This window comes from Lissotriton vulgaris, chromosome 8 (assembly GCF_964263255.1).
Source record: "Lissotriton vulgaris chromosome 8, aLisVul1.2, whole genome shotgun sequence".
In the NCBI taxonomy this organism is placed as follows: Eukaryota; Metazoa; Chordata; class Amphibia; order Caudata; family Salamandridae; genus Lissotriton; species Lissotriton vulgaris.
In genome coordinates this window covers 120,988,249-121,006,220 of record NC_141696.1, presented here as the reverse complement: position 1 = coordinate 121,006,220, position 17,972 = coordinate 120,988,249, and the positions used below count along the sequence as shown (strand labels likewise).

Sequence of the window (17,972 nt, the reverse complement as noted above, 5' to 3'; positions counted from 1 at the left end):
GCGCGGAGAGCGCGAACGAGCGCGAGGCGGCCCCCGGTGGCTGCCAGTGGTACTGCACGCGTCACCATCTCTAAGGAACGGCGCGAGGAGCGCGACCGTGCTTATCTACCCCACACCAGGTGCTTACTGAGCCCCAACGGGTGTCACAGATAGCCAATAAAGCTCCTATTAGCACACATAGCCAAATAAAAAGTGGAAAGAAAAAAAAAAGTAATAAATTGAAAAAAAATACAATAATAAATAAATAAAGGACGCACCATGTCCCTGGAGGAGGGAGCCCCAGCGTTGCAGGATGAGGCACCAGCACAGGCTGCACAGCCTTCACCACCTGTCCAAGCAGGACACATCCCAGCACAGGCCCAAGCCGCAACACCCGGCCCGCAGACTGGCCATCATACCCATTCAGGCGCGGCGCCGTTGCCGCCGTTCAGTGAAGCGTCTGACCCGGCCACTGCGGCAGTGAGATGGAAGGCGTGGGTTCGCAGGCTGAACCATTATTTCAAGGGCACCAGGGAGACAGATGGCGAGGTCAAGAGGTCCCTTTTGATCCTATACGGCGGAGCAGAGATAGACGAGCTCTTTGAGACGCTCCCCAACACAGGAGGTGACAGCGACTACGAGGCCGCGGTGGCCGCACTAAACAAACACTTTGACCCCCAGCTAAACAACGATTTCGAAAAGTTTAAATTCAAACGGGCGTGGCAAACGGGCTCTGAGTCGGTAGACATGTTCTACGCACGGCTACGCCGGCTGGCGAACACCTGCCCGTTCATTGACCCGCGTGAGGAAATTCGGGATCAAATCATTGTGGGGTGCCGTTCAAAGCTGCTCAGGAAACTAATCCTGCGCCAACCAGGGATTTCGCTCGATGAGATCCTGATTCTCGCACGGTCACATGAGCTGTCAGACGTGAGGGCTGAGGAGATGGAGGCGGCGCTATACACCCCGGTAGCTACCCCCGCACAGACCAAGCCAGTGCAGATCAAAACGGAGAGAGTGGAAGCAATCCACCGGAAACCTGCGGCGAGTCGGCCGCATCAGGTGACTACGACAAGGAATCAGTGCGGGTACTGTGGAGAGGCCCACTCCGCCACCGCAGCGTGTACAGCAAAAGGGCGCACGTGCTCCAAATGCGGCAGGATGAACCACTTCGCGAAGGTATGCCGAGGGGGAAAATACAGGCCGGCAGGGACAAGGCCGAGAAACATACAGAGGAGAGTTCATCAAATGTCGCTTGAAGAGGATGCCGACCCGCCACCAGACAGCCATGCTCAAGAACGGCCTCAGTGGTACGAGGATGATGAAGACGACGAAGTCTACGTCGTCTCATACGTAGGCAGAGCATCCGCAGCGTCCACAAGGAGAAGACCCCCACCGATGTGTTCAGTCAAGGTGGATGGCACAACAGTACAAGCACTCATAGACACTGGGGCATCCGTGAATGTTATGGACTCCGAGCAGTACAACCAGATGATGCCGAGGCCCGAACTGATACCGTCCCAAGCGAGAATATACACGTATGGAGGAACAGAGCCCATGCCGCTGCGCGGAGTGATCACGACAACAATCAGACAAGGGGAATACTCCACTGTAGCTAAGTTCCACGTCACGGAAGGAAGGAAAGGCACGCTACTAAGCTGCCACACTGCCGAGGACCTCGGATTAGTGTTTTTCGCTAATCAGGTGCACCAGTCACATGCAGAGTTCTTGATGGAGGAGTTTCCAGAACTGTTCCGAGGACTAGGGAAACTCAAGAACAAGAAGTTCAAACTACACATAGACAAGTCTGTGCGACCGACAGCCCTAAGGCACCGGCGGGTCCCGTTCAATCTGCGGCCGCAGGTGGAGGAAGAGCTGAGGAAGCTTGAAGAACTCGGTGTAATCGAGAAGGTGACCGGGCCCACACCGTGGGTCTCTCCACTCGTCGTGGCGCCCAAGCCCAAGCAACCTGGAGCTATACGGCTGTGCGTGGATATGCGTCTGCCAAATGTAGCGGTGAGGAGGGAAAGGCATATCACCCCTACCATGGATGACATCATAGCGGACCTCAACGGTGCCAAATGGTTCTCCAAACTCGATTTAAACGCAGGTTACCACCAGCTGGAGCTTGAGCCAGACAGCCGCTACATTACAACCTTCTCCACACACGTCGGGCTGAGGAGGTACAAACGACTAAGCTTCGGAGTGTCCTCGGCAGCTGAAGTCTTTCAAAATGCAATCAGAGAGGTGCTATCCGGACTGAGTGGGGTCATCAACTTGAGTGACGACATCCTGGTGTACTCTGGATCGCTTGAAGAGCATCACGTACACCTGAGAGCGACCCTCAAAAGGCTATCAGAACAAGGCCTGACACTTCACAAATCCAAATGTGCCTTCTACCAGGACTCAGTGGACTTCTTCGGTTACATCTTCACCCGAGAAGGCCTGAAGGTTGACCCCAGGAAGGCCGAGGCCATCCGGGCTGCCAGCACCCCGCAAAACCCCACGGAAGTCAGGAGTTTCCTCGGGATGGCAACGTATTGCGGGAGGTTCATCCCCAACCTTGCAGACCTGGCCGAGCCACTGAGGCTACTCACCCGCCATGACCATAAGTGGGACTGGACAGTGGCGGCGAACACGGCGTTCCAAGCTATCAAGAACAGCCTCCTGGACACCACAGTGATGGCGTATTTCCAGCCAAAGAGGAAGACTGAACTAGTGGTCGACGCAAGCCCGGTGGGCCTGGGAGCGGTGCTCCTTCAAGAATACGGAGCTGATGTCTGGAAACCGGTGGCGTACGCCAGCAAGGCTCTCTCGGACACCGAGACCCGCTATGCACAGATCGAAAGAGAAGCCCTGGCCATCAAATGGGCGTGTCAGCACTTTCACTTGTACCTATGCGGCCAGGAATTCCGGGTGATAACGGACCACAAGCCCCTTGTGCCCCTATTTGCAGGATCAGCGAGGCTGGCCCCTCCAAGGATCGAGAGGTGGGCCGTCCAGCTACAGGGCTACAACTTCCAAGTCATCTTCCGCCCGGGGGTCAACAACCCAGCGGACTACCTGTCGAGACACCCGGACTGCACCAAACCAGCCACTAGACTAGAGGAAAGTCAAGAAGCGGACGCCTTTGTGCACTGGATCTCAGAAAACGCGTGTCCAGAGACAATGACACTGAAAGAAATTGGGGAAGCAACGGAAAGAGATGAAACACTATGCCGAGTCAAGCACGCGCTCAGGGGAAACCAATGGGCGCACTTCCTGGATGGAATACATGGGCTCAGGCCGGAGGTCAGTCATGCCCGCCAGCAAATGTGGCAGATTAAGAATGAACTGAGTGTCGGGGATGAAGGTGTGGTCCTTCGAGGGCATCTAATAGTGATACCGGAAGACCTCCATCCCAGGATTCTGTCCCTCGCTCACGTCGGGCATCAGGGAATGGCCAAAACAAAGGCCAGGCTGCGGTGCCGAGTCTGGTTCCCGGCGATGGACCTCAAAGTAGAAGAGATGGTGAGGGCCTGCCACGCGTGTCTAATCACCGGAGGAGATCCCGCCCCGGCCCCTGTCATAACGGAGCCCTCCCCGACGCTGCCCTGGACCAACCTGAGCCTGGACTTCGGGAGTTTCCCGGATGGTCGCCATACCCTGGTACTAGTGGACTCTTTCTCCAAGTTCCCGGTGGTGGAGGTGATCCCCTCCACAGCTTTTCCCCAAGTCAAACGGAATCTAGACAAGATCTTCGCGACCATGGGATTGCCGGAGGAAATTAAAACAGACAACGGTCCTCCCTTTCAAGGCCGAGACTTCCAAGCCTACTTGGACGCCCTCCAAATCAAACATCGGAAAATCACCCCCTTGTGGCCGCAGGCCAATGGAGAGGTGGAGAGACTTATGAGGACCATTAACAGAGCCCTGAGGATTGCCGTAAGTCAAGGAGAAGATCCGGAATCAGCTCTAGACCGATTCCTGGGAGCCTACCGACAAACGCCCCACTGCACAACCAAGTGTGCCCCGGCCCATTTACTGTTCAAAAAGGCCCCCAGGGACATCATCCCGTCCGCAAGTTCGTGGACACCACCTGAGCGAGATGGGGACGCCATTCAGTCCAGAAGAGATGTAACCAACCAGAAGGCCAGTGCGGCCAGACGTGCGAAGACATCAAATCTACAGGAAGGAGACACAGTAGTGGTCCATGACCGACACCCCGGATGGAAGTATAGGACCCCCTATGAACCGGACTTGTGGACCGTTGAAAGGATCAGAGGAACCATGGTGACTGTCAAGAAAGGTGAACAAAGAGTCACGCGAAATGTGTCATGCTTTAAACCAGCGAGGGGAGGAACAGAAGACCAAGGCGAGGAAGAAGAGGTCGGGCCACGACAAGCCGGTCTGTCTCCAACAGCCTCATCATCAGCGAGAGGGTCTGATGATCAAACGTCGGTTGAAGACCAGAGGAGAAGCCAAGACCCGTTGCCGTTGCCGTGCGTATTGGCCGACAATTCCCCGACCTGCAGAGCGCAAGGAGAAGTGTCCCCGGCTGGGGACACTCAATCACCAAAGGGCCGAAGCCAAAGATACAACCTTCGGCCAAACCCTGGCCCAAGCCACAAGTTACGGGACTTTGTGTGTACCTCCCCCTGAAGACCAAGAACTGGTGATGAAGCAGACTGAAATGAAGGAGGGATGTAGAGAGCCAGGCGGGCTCTACCATACAATGTAGCAACACTCAGGCATCCACTCACCCCTCAGGGCGGGCACGCCCCGAGGGTATAATAAACCCCGGTAAAGATCGCTCGTGGTCTTCCCGGCAACCTGATCCCAGAGTGTCTGTCCAGTCATTTCACGCTAAGGCCCCCATGTTATAAGGCCCTGACCCCATCACCACAATTATATCTTTGTTTTGCCCTAATGTTTGAAGCTACCGTATGTGGGGTCGTGCTAGTGCAACACAAAATTAACCACAAAAAAGACCGAGCCCATCCACGCACACATACAAGCATACACACTCAAGCAGGCAGTGAAGAAGGGACATGCGGGCACCTGATCTGCCAGCCAGAATCTGCCCCCAGCTCCTCATGCTGCCCAAGGAGAGCCACCTGACACACACTGCACCAGATGCCTTAAGCACGTCTCTTGAAACTAAAAAACCAAAGTTACAAAAAGAAAGATTTTTAAAAAGGTGCCAACTGGGAAGAGGATGTAGGTGCCCAGGCAATGTGTGTCTTGTTGCCAGGGTTAAGAGAATGACAGCCGTGGCCTAATGTTCGAGGGTGAAGGGCGGGGGGGGGGCGCTGGACATTAAAATCTGGGCTTCAGTGAAGGGTGGGGGTATTGTGATGAGAAAGACAAGAATTGGGAAGATTTTGTTCATGCTCGATGTGGTTTTTTAAATTTTTTTTTTTTTAAATGAATGTTGTAAAGTGCTAAACTGGCAACCAGTGCTCGTGCCGGGGAGAGATCGCCATGCCAGGCGGTAAGGATTTTACAGTAACGATGACAAGTCTTCTGAAACAAAGAGGCCTGGTCTCCCTTAAGGGAAGAAAGAGAGGGAGAGAGATGGGTCTTTCAGAAGTAAGAGTCAGAGATTTCTGAAACCCCGTGTACCAGACCTTCCTCTCCCCATCCTGCTCCTCGCCCCATCCGTTACCCCAACAATTACGCCCCTCGAGTATCAACTTGTCAGACAAGCATTGGCAAAGCCAATAGGTCCGGCCTTTTGGCTTTGCCAATTATTTTCGCTGACTCTGTTCCGCATTTTAACAAACAATGTGCCACCGTGGAGGGGGAGAGGGGGGCAGAGGTGGACCTCACGGGCCACCGCTAGTGGAGAGGGGGCTGGAACAAAGGAAATTCAGACACAGGGAAGGGGCGGGAGCAAGGGGTATTTGGACAGCGGGAGGGGGGGGTGAGCCTGGTGAACATGGACAACAGGGGGAGGGGGGTTACCTGATGGGCCGACGCAAGTGGGGAGGGGTGGCTGGAACAAAGGGAATGTGGACAATGGGAGGGGGACATGAGCATGGTTAAACAGCAACAGGAAATTAAACAAGCGGCCGCCATTATCCCACCCTGAATGAATGCAAAGCAGGTTGTTGTGCCTGAAGTAGGAGAAACTCAATAAAGAAAATAGTACTTACAAGACCAAATAACACATACCGTGTAACAACCGAAGCAAAAGGGCCTGTCGCCATGGAAGGTTAATAATTAAGACAAGGCGGAACTAAGGAGGGACTAACAAGCCTATCAAGAAATCAGAAGCCAGCATTTACAAAGGACAATGACACCAGCCAATGACAAATATGGGTGGAGAGTAGGTGGAGCTTCCATTTCCTGCTCCACTACAACAAGTCTGGCAGAGCAGCATATTTGCGCAGACTCTATACTCGACCTAATAAAGTGGGGTTGGGTCAGCCCTTGCACATGAATGGAAGGCTTTTTTTGTCTCCACTTGATTTAATGCCTTTCTTTCCTATTCTTGTGTCGTGCCTAGCAGCATTTAGTTCTCACAGTGTTCTGTTTGATTGCCTTGTGTCCTTCCACTGCTAACGTTCTTTGCATTCAGGAAACACATTTTCTTTAGGCACTCGATGGGAGAGCATGTATTTACTTGCTTTCTCCCCCATGTGCTGCTTCCCTCTTCACATTGCCCCGTCCCTTGCACACCATGTATTTTCCCCTGTGTCTCCCCAGCTCATCCTCATTCTCCATGTTGCTTCTCCCAATCCTCCATATCTCATCCATTGCTTGCTCCATCACTCTTGTTTTCAAACATTCTCCTGCTCCTTCATTACTTTCTCGTGCCCCCCTTCTGTTTGCCCTCTTACCCTCTGCAACTTTATTTTACTTATATTTTGCTTTTTACATGTTTTTTTTCCCTCCCACTGCACTTTCAACTGGCATTTCTCTTAAAATGGGGGTTTACCCATGTCAAGAAGGCTGTCATTGAGAATGCTTGGTGAGGCCAGGAAATGGGTTTGGAATATTTGGACAAACCCAGTCAAAGATGTTCACCAGCGATGCACAAATACACGACAACCATCTTTGGATGCACTTATAATCTTTGAATAAACCCATTTAAAGATGGCCACCATCAATACGTGTATATCCACAGCGTATATATAACAAAAAAAACTTTGGCATGCTTTGTTATCAAATTATGTGAGAGCCCCCTAAAATTGAAAGGTTCTGGAATCAGGTTACAGGCATGTTCATGAGTATCACCAATCTCAGTATACAAGATTTTCTAAATGCCTGCCTTATAATTATTTCTCCTTACCCAAATATGTGTAAAATTAAACATATAGGTACTGTGCAATCACTAGTGCTGATGAGATGTAGATCTTCAATAAGATGTATGATTGTAGAAGCTCAACTATGAAGAACTGGTTGAGAGATGTTAAAGAATAGTCCTTATCAGAGGAGGAACATATATATAAAGAACTGATGAAAAGCGGGCAGATGACCAGGTTAACTGGACATCATTTTTGTAGGTATTGCTTCATCTTAAAGAAACCCTTCAAAGTAGTTTGTGTTTTGGTGATGTATAGCCTCCTAGTTTGGGTGGTGAGAGATATGCAGTATGATCCTGATTATTTTAGGTCTATGTTACACATGACACAGTGGTGTAGATACCATACAAAAAAGTATGTAACCTAACTGTCTCCAAACAGAATCTACACTTAGTTCTCTGTTGTTTATGCTCCGCAATAATCCATTATTATTATGAAAAATAATGTGTTTTGTGTTAAGGTTAAGCATTTGAGGTATTTCAATGTGATTTGTAAAACAAAGTCTTTCTTTTATCTTAGTGAGGAAGTTGGACAAAACATTTCCAAATGTAACAGCAAGTGTCACTGTTCAGACACAGCTTATAATCCTATTTGTGGTTACGATGGCATTGAATACATCTCTCCATGCTATGCGGGGTGCGAAGATGTCAGTTTCGCCTTCACGGAGAATAAAGTTTTGGTAAGTTAGCATGTTTTCGAAGGATCTTTATCAGGAATCATTACCTTCTCATTACATTCCTTGCTCTAAGAGGGTGAATATCACCTTGGAGAAACACAAACCCCACTGCTACCTAAGAAAAAGCACTTGAATTTCCGCCAAATTGGCTATTCTAATTTTGATAATCCAACCTTTAGCTAAGGACACAATGCTGCTCCCAGTTCCTGTTTGTTTGTCACAGTCTAGAGAAAGGCCACTCTGTTCCCCATTCTGCTGTGGCAGGTAGGGACTGCGATTAGTTCCACTCTCCTCTGTCAGGCAGTTGGGTGTGGGAAGGTGCTTCACCTCTGACTTTCCTGGTAGCTTGTTACTTTACTTTTCTCCATGCAGTGCTGGTATTCCGGTATGATTTGGTTGACTTCACACTTGAGAGAGGCTCTGCTGCAGGGAGCACAGGATCAGTCCTGCCCCGCCCCTGTTTGTGCAAAACTAACTTTGAGGTTGCTTAGTTAATGCTGGCATGGACATCCCTGGCCCAGTGCTATTTATGGTGCTTATCATTTGGTTGTTTAGAAGCTTATGTGAGTCAAATCGCACTATGGTTTAACCCCTCCTATGCTCATGAGGAGCTCAGCTCACCAGGCTCCATGGTTGCTCTGTGCTCATGACGAGCTGAGCCCTTGCCTGTTTGTGAGGAGTATTTCCTGTTCGGCAATGCGTATTACGTGTTTGCGATGCTGTTTGCGCGCTCGGGGTTGAAATATCACACAAACTTGCCCATGCGGTCACAATGGGTGCAGCCATCTTGTTTTTCACTCTATTGCTATGGTGCTGGGCCTTCTTTTCTATCCTCACTCTATCTTTGCAATCCTTGGTTTCTGTACACTATTTTTTTAATCTTTTTTATTTATTATTTATCTCTCTATTTTCCTGAATCTATATTTTGAGTTTTTTTTTTACTTTTTTGTGACTTTTTCTACTACTTTTTCAATCTTTCTATAACTTGATTTTTTCATTTCTTTTACTTACTTTTCTAATTCTTCCCTTTTCTTCTCCACCCGAGTCCCAGGCCAGAACCATGACCAAGGAAGAGAGCAGGGGCAACAAGGGAAAGGGCAAGGCTCCCCGTAGTAGTAGTCGTGACCGCCTTCCCTGCGGAAGGCTGCGCCCACGAAGGGTGCAGACACAGGCCTTATTTGCTGAGGCCGAGGTGGCCGCAGTTGTTTGTTTTTTTATAGCCTCACCTCCCCTTAACCCTAGCAGCAGGCAGCAGGCCTGGGTCCGGGCTCCGGGAGCTTCGCCAGCAGTAGAAAAAGATGTGCCGGGCAGTGTTTCTCTGCTGTGGTGTCCGGCGCACCTATACCCAACTGACGCACCAGTGGGCCGATATTCTGGACCGGGAGCAGGACCTGCTGGACTTGCTAGGAGTGAAGGTCCCGGGGCTTGGTAAGTAGCTATTTAATATTACTACTTTGTGTTCTTCTGCTCTGTGTTATATATTGCGAATATATTTTTTTCCGAAAAGCAAAAATGCAAAAATGCTGCTGATTACATTGCAGGTAAATTACGTTTAAAAATCTTCTGTGATTGTTATGACACAGGTGCTCGGTGCTACTAATCTTACTTGCTTGCAACTTTGCGCTCGCCACCTATGCATTTTTGAAGGCTAAAATAAATGGCAATGCAGACTTAGTGAACAATTGGCCCATCTGGAATAGGTGGGCTAGGTCAGGTGGTACTTAGGATTAGTTAGTATTCTGGATGGAACACTCGATTCGTGTTCATAAATAATAAGTAGACGGTCCATGAATCTCGCAATACGATCAGATAGGTACATTTGATTGCAATTATTGTTTTCTAAAATGTTTTTTGAGCGTTTTAAAGATATTTTATTTGTTTCACACCAATCATTAATGTTTGGCTCTTTCTTTATTATATCTTACATGATCAGCACCCAGGGGCAAGAAGACAGTGTCAGAGTCAGCACAGGCGGGACAAGAACAAGATGCCACCCAGGGCCAGGACTGCTCCTCTACTGAGAGCCCTGCTGTTGGCCCAAGTAAGTCCTCCAGTGGTTGATATTAATAATTCTATTTCCCTAACTTTTACTGCACCTTATTTTTTCTGAACTATTATTTTGTTCTAGACTATCTGTTTCTAAATTCTTGTTATCCCTGCCTCTAACTGCCTCTGCTACGACTCTCTGTACTACTACTTTTAGTCTGTCTGTAGCTAAGCTTGCCCAGTTAGGCACTTTTATTTAAAAGATTTTAAATAAAACTCAGATTCACCAATAGCTCTAGCCGCTGAGGCCAGTCCTTTGAGGTTGTCCTCTTCTAGTCTTCTTAATATTGAGACTTTTCGACAATTCCCACCAACAAAATGCCCAACCAGATATTTTACTATTTTTGATAGGATAGTACATGCTACTACTTTTGTAGGGATTCTGCACATACAGAGCTATACACAAGAAAATAGGAGGCTGGACCTTCGTCACACCTCAGTCAGAACCCACAATCCCCTGACCGACTAGCTATAGTGTCTCATTAGCTCCCCAAACCCCCTCCAAAAATACACAATGATTAACAAGCCAGAACATAACACTCCCGACCTCTCAGAGTTGCGGTAGCAATGCACACCCTTTCGCTCAATCACTCGTGTAAGTCCACACCAAATACAAATATCATAGAGTCTATGTAAGTTCAAAAGGTTTATTTTCAACTAACAAGCTCTGTACGTTGTTTTATAATGGAGTATACGAGCCAGCACCAACAGCAAAATGCATAAGATTAAAACAATAAACATTGTTACAACTACAAGTCCATAGACGACAAAAGATCTCTAAGCGAATTCTGGGGGACCCCTCACATTAGAACCTAGAAGTACTGGTTACATCATAAGCTCTGAAAAGCTCTGGTTCGTAGAAGGGAATCTTCCTCCTGTTTTGAGAAAAATGGTGCGCGTTAGACAGTATAATGCAAGCATTTCTCAGTCATGCCAAAAAGTGTAGCATGTTATGGTAAAGCAATAGAGACTGACCAGAACTCCATAACAAAGTGGATTGTTTTTCGACCTCTCGTACGCAGCGCTCAGACAGTAGCAGTATGAGCTCCTGTGGACTCAAAGGCGTCTTACACAACAAGCTGTGAGGTAACGTACGCAAAAGACACAAAGCTAAAATGGTTGCATGGCTCAGGCTAACTTAGCAAGAGTAGACTAGAATGACCCTAGGGACCATATAACACTACTAGTGTCTACTCTAGTACCCGATTTGTACAAGTGATGTATGTTGAATATGTATGTATTAACTATTTTTTCAATCTTGCTAGTGTAAAAGAATAAATAGGGGGAGGTGCATGTGGCATCTAAAAAATGTGTAATGCGTTTTTCAAGGTATACTACCAACCACCAGTGCCGGGGCTAGCGGCGATGGCGACGTGGCCATTTTGGAGGGAGAATGAGATGCAGCACCTGCAGGAGCTACAGGGGGTGAGCCAGCAGCAGTGACGGGCGGTGGTAAGTTATATTCCTTACTTACTGACATTACACTCGCTGCAAGGGTGTACACTCACTGTACTGTTGAGACTTAGTAAGTATGAAGTTGTAGTGAACAACGGTTGAAGAAGACAGATACCCCTTACTTAGCATTAGCAATAGCATTAGCGACAGGAGTTGAGTAACCAATGACTTCTTCTATCTGACTTCAATTTAGCTGTGAAAGTTTTATGGACAAGACTAAAAGTCAGAGCAGATGACCTTGATGGATGTGTTGAACGAAAAGGAAAAGAAGGGTAGAAGGAGGAAGGACTGGCGAGATGTAATATGACAGGCAGAGAAGGATACGTGGGAAGTATGCATAGGTGGCTGATAGGAATCAGATGCATGGGTGATTGAAGGATGGGTGGAAGGTGAAAGAAAAGATGCCTGCCTGGGTGGAGGAAAATGTATGGGTGGATAGCAAGAATCGTCAGTGGTGTTTGGGTCAAACTCAAAGTCAAGGCAAGCAAGGAAGGATGCATGGGTGGTGGTTTAAAAAGAAAGAATAAATGTTTGTTGTTGGTGAAACAAACTAAGGTTTGTTGAGAGATTAAGAAGAATGATAGAAGTTTACTTTGAATGAATGGATGCCTGGATGGTATTCATCTTAGATAGCATAGGTGGAGACTGTCACTGGATGAAGTTTCTTAGTTTGAAGAGAATGTAAAAGAAACCGTGCCAGAGTAGCAAAGCCGAGGAGAATATAAGTTGTATTTTCAGAATACTCCCTTGACTCACAGTAGTTTGCAAGCATAGCCTATATATATATATTGTGTATATATGTAGTTACCAAGCGCCTTCCTCTGACTCCGAGGACCACTCCCTACCTATGTTAATTTATTTTCGACTATCAGCCAGCCTGCCTAGGGTGGCCTATCGTCTGGTTACACAATCAATCAAAACAAAGTACCTCATGTCAACCCATATATAAGCAATGATCATTGGATCAGATATCATCTGCCTTTTTGTAGTAGTCAGGGCAGGCTGAAACTGAAATTGAGCAGCTGCCCTTGATGTAACAGAGAGAGTATGGCCAGTGCCACCCGTAATAGAAAAATACGAGCTTCCCCACCTGCAGACAGTAGTAAATAAAACTAACGTGAGTCTGCGTTATGACTCGAGAATGATTGTCTTGGGCGCAAGCTGACTGAGCTGGCATGCCGGCTACAACAAGGTTATATAATTTCGCTAAACAAGAGAGAAGAAGAAGACTGGTGTACTGTGAACTTGAGTCCATAGTGCTAGTATAATGCCTGAAACTCCCACAAATGTTAGAGGCCAAGGAAGTGGGAGGACAAATACATACCACAAATGTTATGTACTGTGCTTGCTAGTGCTACTGTGCCATTACGTGTTGAATTAATTTTGTGTTACTGTTTTGCTAAGAGTATTGGTAATAGTCTTTTTTTATTTCTTGATGTAGCTCCTCCTTCCCAAGCAAAACCAACCTGGAAGGAGTTGGCAGCCATGGCTCGGTGCCGAATACTGGGGACTGGTGGTTCTGGCGGAGGAGGAGGCGGCAGCAGCTGCAGCCTCCTCCAATGTCCCAGGCCCCGGCCAGATCCCTCCAGTGGTACGGCGCCACAGTCAGGCAGCAGCCCGCCGCCACACTTCAGCATTTAGCAATGCTGCCCCACCTGTGGATGCAACTGCAGGGCATATGCGCGCCGCATGCTCCTCTGGAATGGGTGATTAGAGGAGCAGGTAGAGGAGCTTGAGAAGAGGGTCAAGGTCCTAGAAAGGGAAAACTGAAGAGCCCGCCGCTAACTTAAAGACCCTGTTTGATTGCCCCTTTTTTAATCCTTTTTTTGGTGGGCAGGAATTGGGCATTGGACTTTATTATGGACATTTTGGACATGGGTTACCTTTGGACTTTCTCGTTTTGGCCATTGGTTGGGGTTAGGGAGAGGGGTGGGTCGGGTGTTGTGTGATTTTTTACCTACTTTATTTTTGTTAGGGTATTTATACTTAAACATAACATATGTTGTTAATGTTTTGTGGGGGGTTACTGTTTTATGTCACATGATTTCCTTTCTAGCTGCTGCAGGGCCGCAGACAGTGTTTGATTTAAATAATCTGCCAATTTTGAAACACACAAACAGATAGATGTGGTACCCCTCACTGAGCGACTTGTCCTACTAGTACTGTCAGTCTGTCCTCCTAGTCCATTATTATACCTCCCCAAAACTTCTTTTCTTACCTATGATTGTTGTTTAAGTTAGGCACAGCGATGGCTGCATGATGATGATGGTGTGGTTTCCCAAGAGAATGGAAATGCCATGGTTGTGGTGGTAGTAGTAGACACTGCCAGTAGCATTTGCAAAAAAAGAAAATGAGACAGTCAGTCACCTGAGAGAGACTCTGTGGGGAGTAGTAGAACAAAGTAAATAAAACATAATGGTGTCGGGTATAGCCTAGTACAACAAGTTACAAACTGTAGTTGTGTCAAGTCACTCGACACAAGCGAACCTTTAGTGCTGTGTAGGAGGATGTTGATGAATCCAATCGATGCCGGAAATTAATTATGATGGATTAGGTTCCTTTGGAAAAAAATTGACTTGCAATTTAAATATACTGAGCAGAAGAAGATCCTCGGTCTTCCTTGAAATTGAATTACTGTTGCTTTCGCCACATCCGTCCCAGCAAGTGTTTAATCAATTATTGGTGTACATTTAATTAAGTAACACCTCAATAAATCACACAGCCCGGGAGAAGAGGGTTATGGTTTGATGAATGGTTGGGAAGGGGGGTTTGGGGAAATGTTTGACAAAGAAAAACACTACGCATGAACAACCAACAAAACAATCTTGGCAGACGACCATATCCATAAATCTGTTAAGGGAGAAAAGGAAATGCATGCATGATGATGATACTGATAACTTGATGGTTAATTATAAGTAGAACTTACTAACTACTACTAGACAATTACACAGTACAGGGCAGCAGTATATTATGCAATGTGCTTTGCTTGTCCGCCCTCAGAGAGACCCAAATTACATACAGTTTCTGTTCTGTTGTACCAGGCTTACTTTTAAAGATAGCAAAGAAAATTTAAAAAAATAGCTGTAGGGATAAATTATAAGCAGTCGTAATGATTTAAGATAAAAAAGGAATCAAAATATTTAAAAGATGATGAATGTTGAAACTTTTACTGTATGTTGTTATCCTGGTCAAATTGGGGAGTTGCATCTCACGCATTCCTCTTTGTCCTCCGTTCCATGGACGCTCCGTCCATCTATCTTGGGTGATGCCAGTGCCTGCCTGGCAGATGTGGATTGGTAAGGTAAGTTTGAGTTGTTATTCCCAGTATAGCACAGGGTAAGGTCCGGTCTGTATCTGTAGATGGAAAAACAAAAGGGATATTGAATAATCAAGGGGAAAAAAAAGCATAAATTATGGTGGAGTGCAACAAGAACACTTTCAGTGGCGGCATGGATAGGATACATCATGTGCACTCTGTTTCCATCATTAACCTACAACAACAGCAACCGGACAGAGCAGGCCCACGGCACCCGTGACCCATCCTCTATTTAGCGTACATTTTTTGACAGAGGCAGACAAAGCACATATACAGCAACATAGCATTTTACAAATTAAGTGACTAAACAATGCACCGCTGTCAGTCATACCACTACACCGACTCAACGCCACCACTACACAGACAAGTAGGTCTGGTGTGGTTGTTGTTGACTTGTTACATTTTATGCCACTCATGAAACGCCCTGACTTATTCCATCAATCATCTCCGATCCTACTGAGTGACTGCGAAGATATATGTCATTGTGGTCATCATCATGGTGTTGTCCAACTCAGTGTGCAGTGTACTGAGTGAGTCCACATTCCATATTCAAAATGCAATGGATCGGCCTGCAGTAGAAGTACAATTTTGCTATTAAAACACAAGAAGGGAAACATTGACTTGAGTTACTTTTAGTGTGTAGATTAAATAATAGTACACAATGAATTCACTTCATGCACAACAAACAACAACAACACAAATCACTCAGTCAGCGTCCAATGCATGCCATAATTCATTACCTGTTCCTTCTCATCTTAAGTTAAGGGGCAGTCTCTCTCGGCTCGGAAAGGAGGATAGCTATAGCAGTCATCATGTTCCACTTAGCTATTTTGGAGGAACTCAACAAGGTAACATTTTCTTTTTTCGACTATTCTACATCCAATCATCATCTGTCTTGAGGTAAATGGATTTAGGGCGAGTCAGGAGGATGGAGGAGCAGGACTTGGATGAGTGGACTTCAGTGAAATGCAGACAGCTGCAACTGCAATGTAGCAAAAAAAAGACTAGAAGACGGTGGAGATGGATTTGTTGTGATTCCAAGTTTCTAACCAGAAAGACAGAAACACACAAATAAAAGTAAATAAGGGAGGAAGAAAGTAAGAAGTTCAAGCCTAGTTGTTAGGGAAGTATATCTTGTCCTCAGACTCTGGGGGTTCAACCAGAAGTAGGTAACCATCATCTACCACACTACTTCTGTCACCTAAGTTGCTGTCCTCATCTTCCTGCGTTGATTCATGTAATGTTGTGTAATTCAGTGGAATAAAGTGCTGATTCATTTTGATCATGGTAAACCTCTCCATGTTTTTGTGCGACAGACTAGTCCTTTTCACTGTTACAATGGCACCAGCAGCACTGAAAACACGTTCAGAACAGACTTTTGCAACAGGGCAAGCCAGATAATTTATCGTCAGGCTGCTCAGCACTGGTCATTGGTTCCTTTGCAAATACCAATACCGCAATGAGTTTTAAACAATGTAGACCTCTGTTGGGTCATCCAGATAGGCCTGGACCATATGCTCAATGTTCAGGGGTGCTACAGTTTGTTTGGCCTCTTTTGTGTTTGCATCATCACTGGATCTAGCAAGCCCTTGCTGTAAATACCAATCCTGTGCAGATTTTACTGGAGCTGATGATCCGGTTCTTGCTGTTGTTGTTGATGGTGTTGGTGACCGCTCTGAGCCAAACGCACTGCCCTCAGTCTCTGAAGTGGAACTTGATGCCGGATGCCCTGCTGCAGTGCTTGTTGTGGGTTTGAGTAGTGGGCCTTTAATTGCCAGCCGCTCATTTTCAAAGAGACTGGCTACCTCAGCTATCCAACTTTTGCACTGGGCAAGGTCCACTTCTGAAAAAGGAATTAATGTCTTACTGTTCAGTGCCAATTTTAACCATGGATCCAGAATTGTGGCACAAATGTAATGTTGTTCTGACCCAATCTTAGCTTGCACCCTTGTATTTTCAGCTAAGCGAGGGGATAAGCTCTCCACCAACTCATATGCTTCTTTTTTTCCACACCTATGTACGCTTCAGACACCTCCTTCAGCTGTTGCTGTAGCATGTGCAATAATGGGATAGCTTGGCCCATAGTACAGTCCTCCTTGCTGACTTCACGTGTGAAGACCTCGAAAGGAAGAAACTTCTCTGTCAGGCATTTAACTAGGCACCATTGGTCCATCTGAAGGGTCATGCCTCTCACAGTAGCATCCCCTCTTTGCATGACATATTCATTGATTGGTCTGTACTGCTCCAACATATGGTAAAGCATGTAATAAGTTGAGTTCCAACATGTTGCCACCTCCTGGATGAGTACTTTGACTGGCATTCTATATTCACGTTGAATGATCCTCAGCTCCTTCCAGGCTTTAAAAGAATGGCTGAAATGTATGCATATTCTTCGGCAGGTGGTCAGTAAGTTGCTGACTATAGCTTCTTTTTTCAGAAATTCTTGAACAATAATGTTAATGCAGTGCGCCAAATCCAGGATCCTGAAATAGGCACCATCCTCCATGGCCTTAAGTACATTACTGCCATTATCTGTGGCAAAAAAAACAATGTTAAGCCCTCTTGGGCACAGCCATTCAAAGACCTTACTGTTAAACTCTTCCAAAATGTTTGCAGCAGAACATGGCTACAGTTGCATGTTTCCGAGTAGCATTAAAAATCGCAGCAGTGTCAACAGCACCTGTTTCAGATATCTTTTCTCTAACCCCCACAAAATAGATCCAGTGTGCAGTGATGCACATGTAATCAGTGGCTGGGCAACTGGTCCACATGTCTGTTGTCAGGTGGATATTGTGAACAGCACTCTGCTGCAAAGCTTGTCCAAGCAATTCCATCACGTGGTTAAAACCTCCTCGACTTGCATCACTATCATCAAGTGGCTTAGGAAGATAATTTGGATGCTTCCGCCGGAGACACAGAAAACCGTAGTCCAGTCCTTAATTACCTCTAGACTGGACTACGGTAACATTCTTCTCCTGGGGGCATGCAAAGAGGTTACTCGCAAATTACAGACAGTCCAGAATATGGCGGTCCGGCTGCTCTGTAAACTTCTTAACAAATCCTTGACTTCTTATTCTCTACGTAACCTGCATTGGCTCCGTATTGAGAATCGCACGAAATTCAAGGCCCTCTGTTTTATGCACAGAATTAAGGCTGGTCGTGCCCCACCCTATCTTAGCACCTTAGTTCACCAGAACTGTCCACCCGCACA

General features: G+C 46.8%; 1 protein-coding gene across 1 annotated transcript in view; it reads left to right on the top strand.

The window, feature by feature from the left end:
• The window catches only part of LOC147693574 (solute carrier organic anion transporter family member 2B1-like), a 457,504-nt gene that overhangs the window by 395,707 nt on the left and 43,825 nt on the right, over positions 1 to 17,972 (top strand). The window contains exon 11 of the mRNA XM_086933236.1: positions 7,788 to 7,947. Coding sequence (XP_086789362.1) covers positions 7,788 to 7,947 — 160 coding nt within the window. The remainder of the gene's footprint in view (positions 1 to 7,787; positions 7,948 to 17,972) is intronic.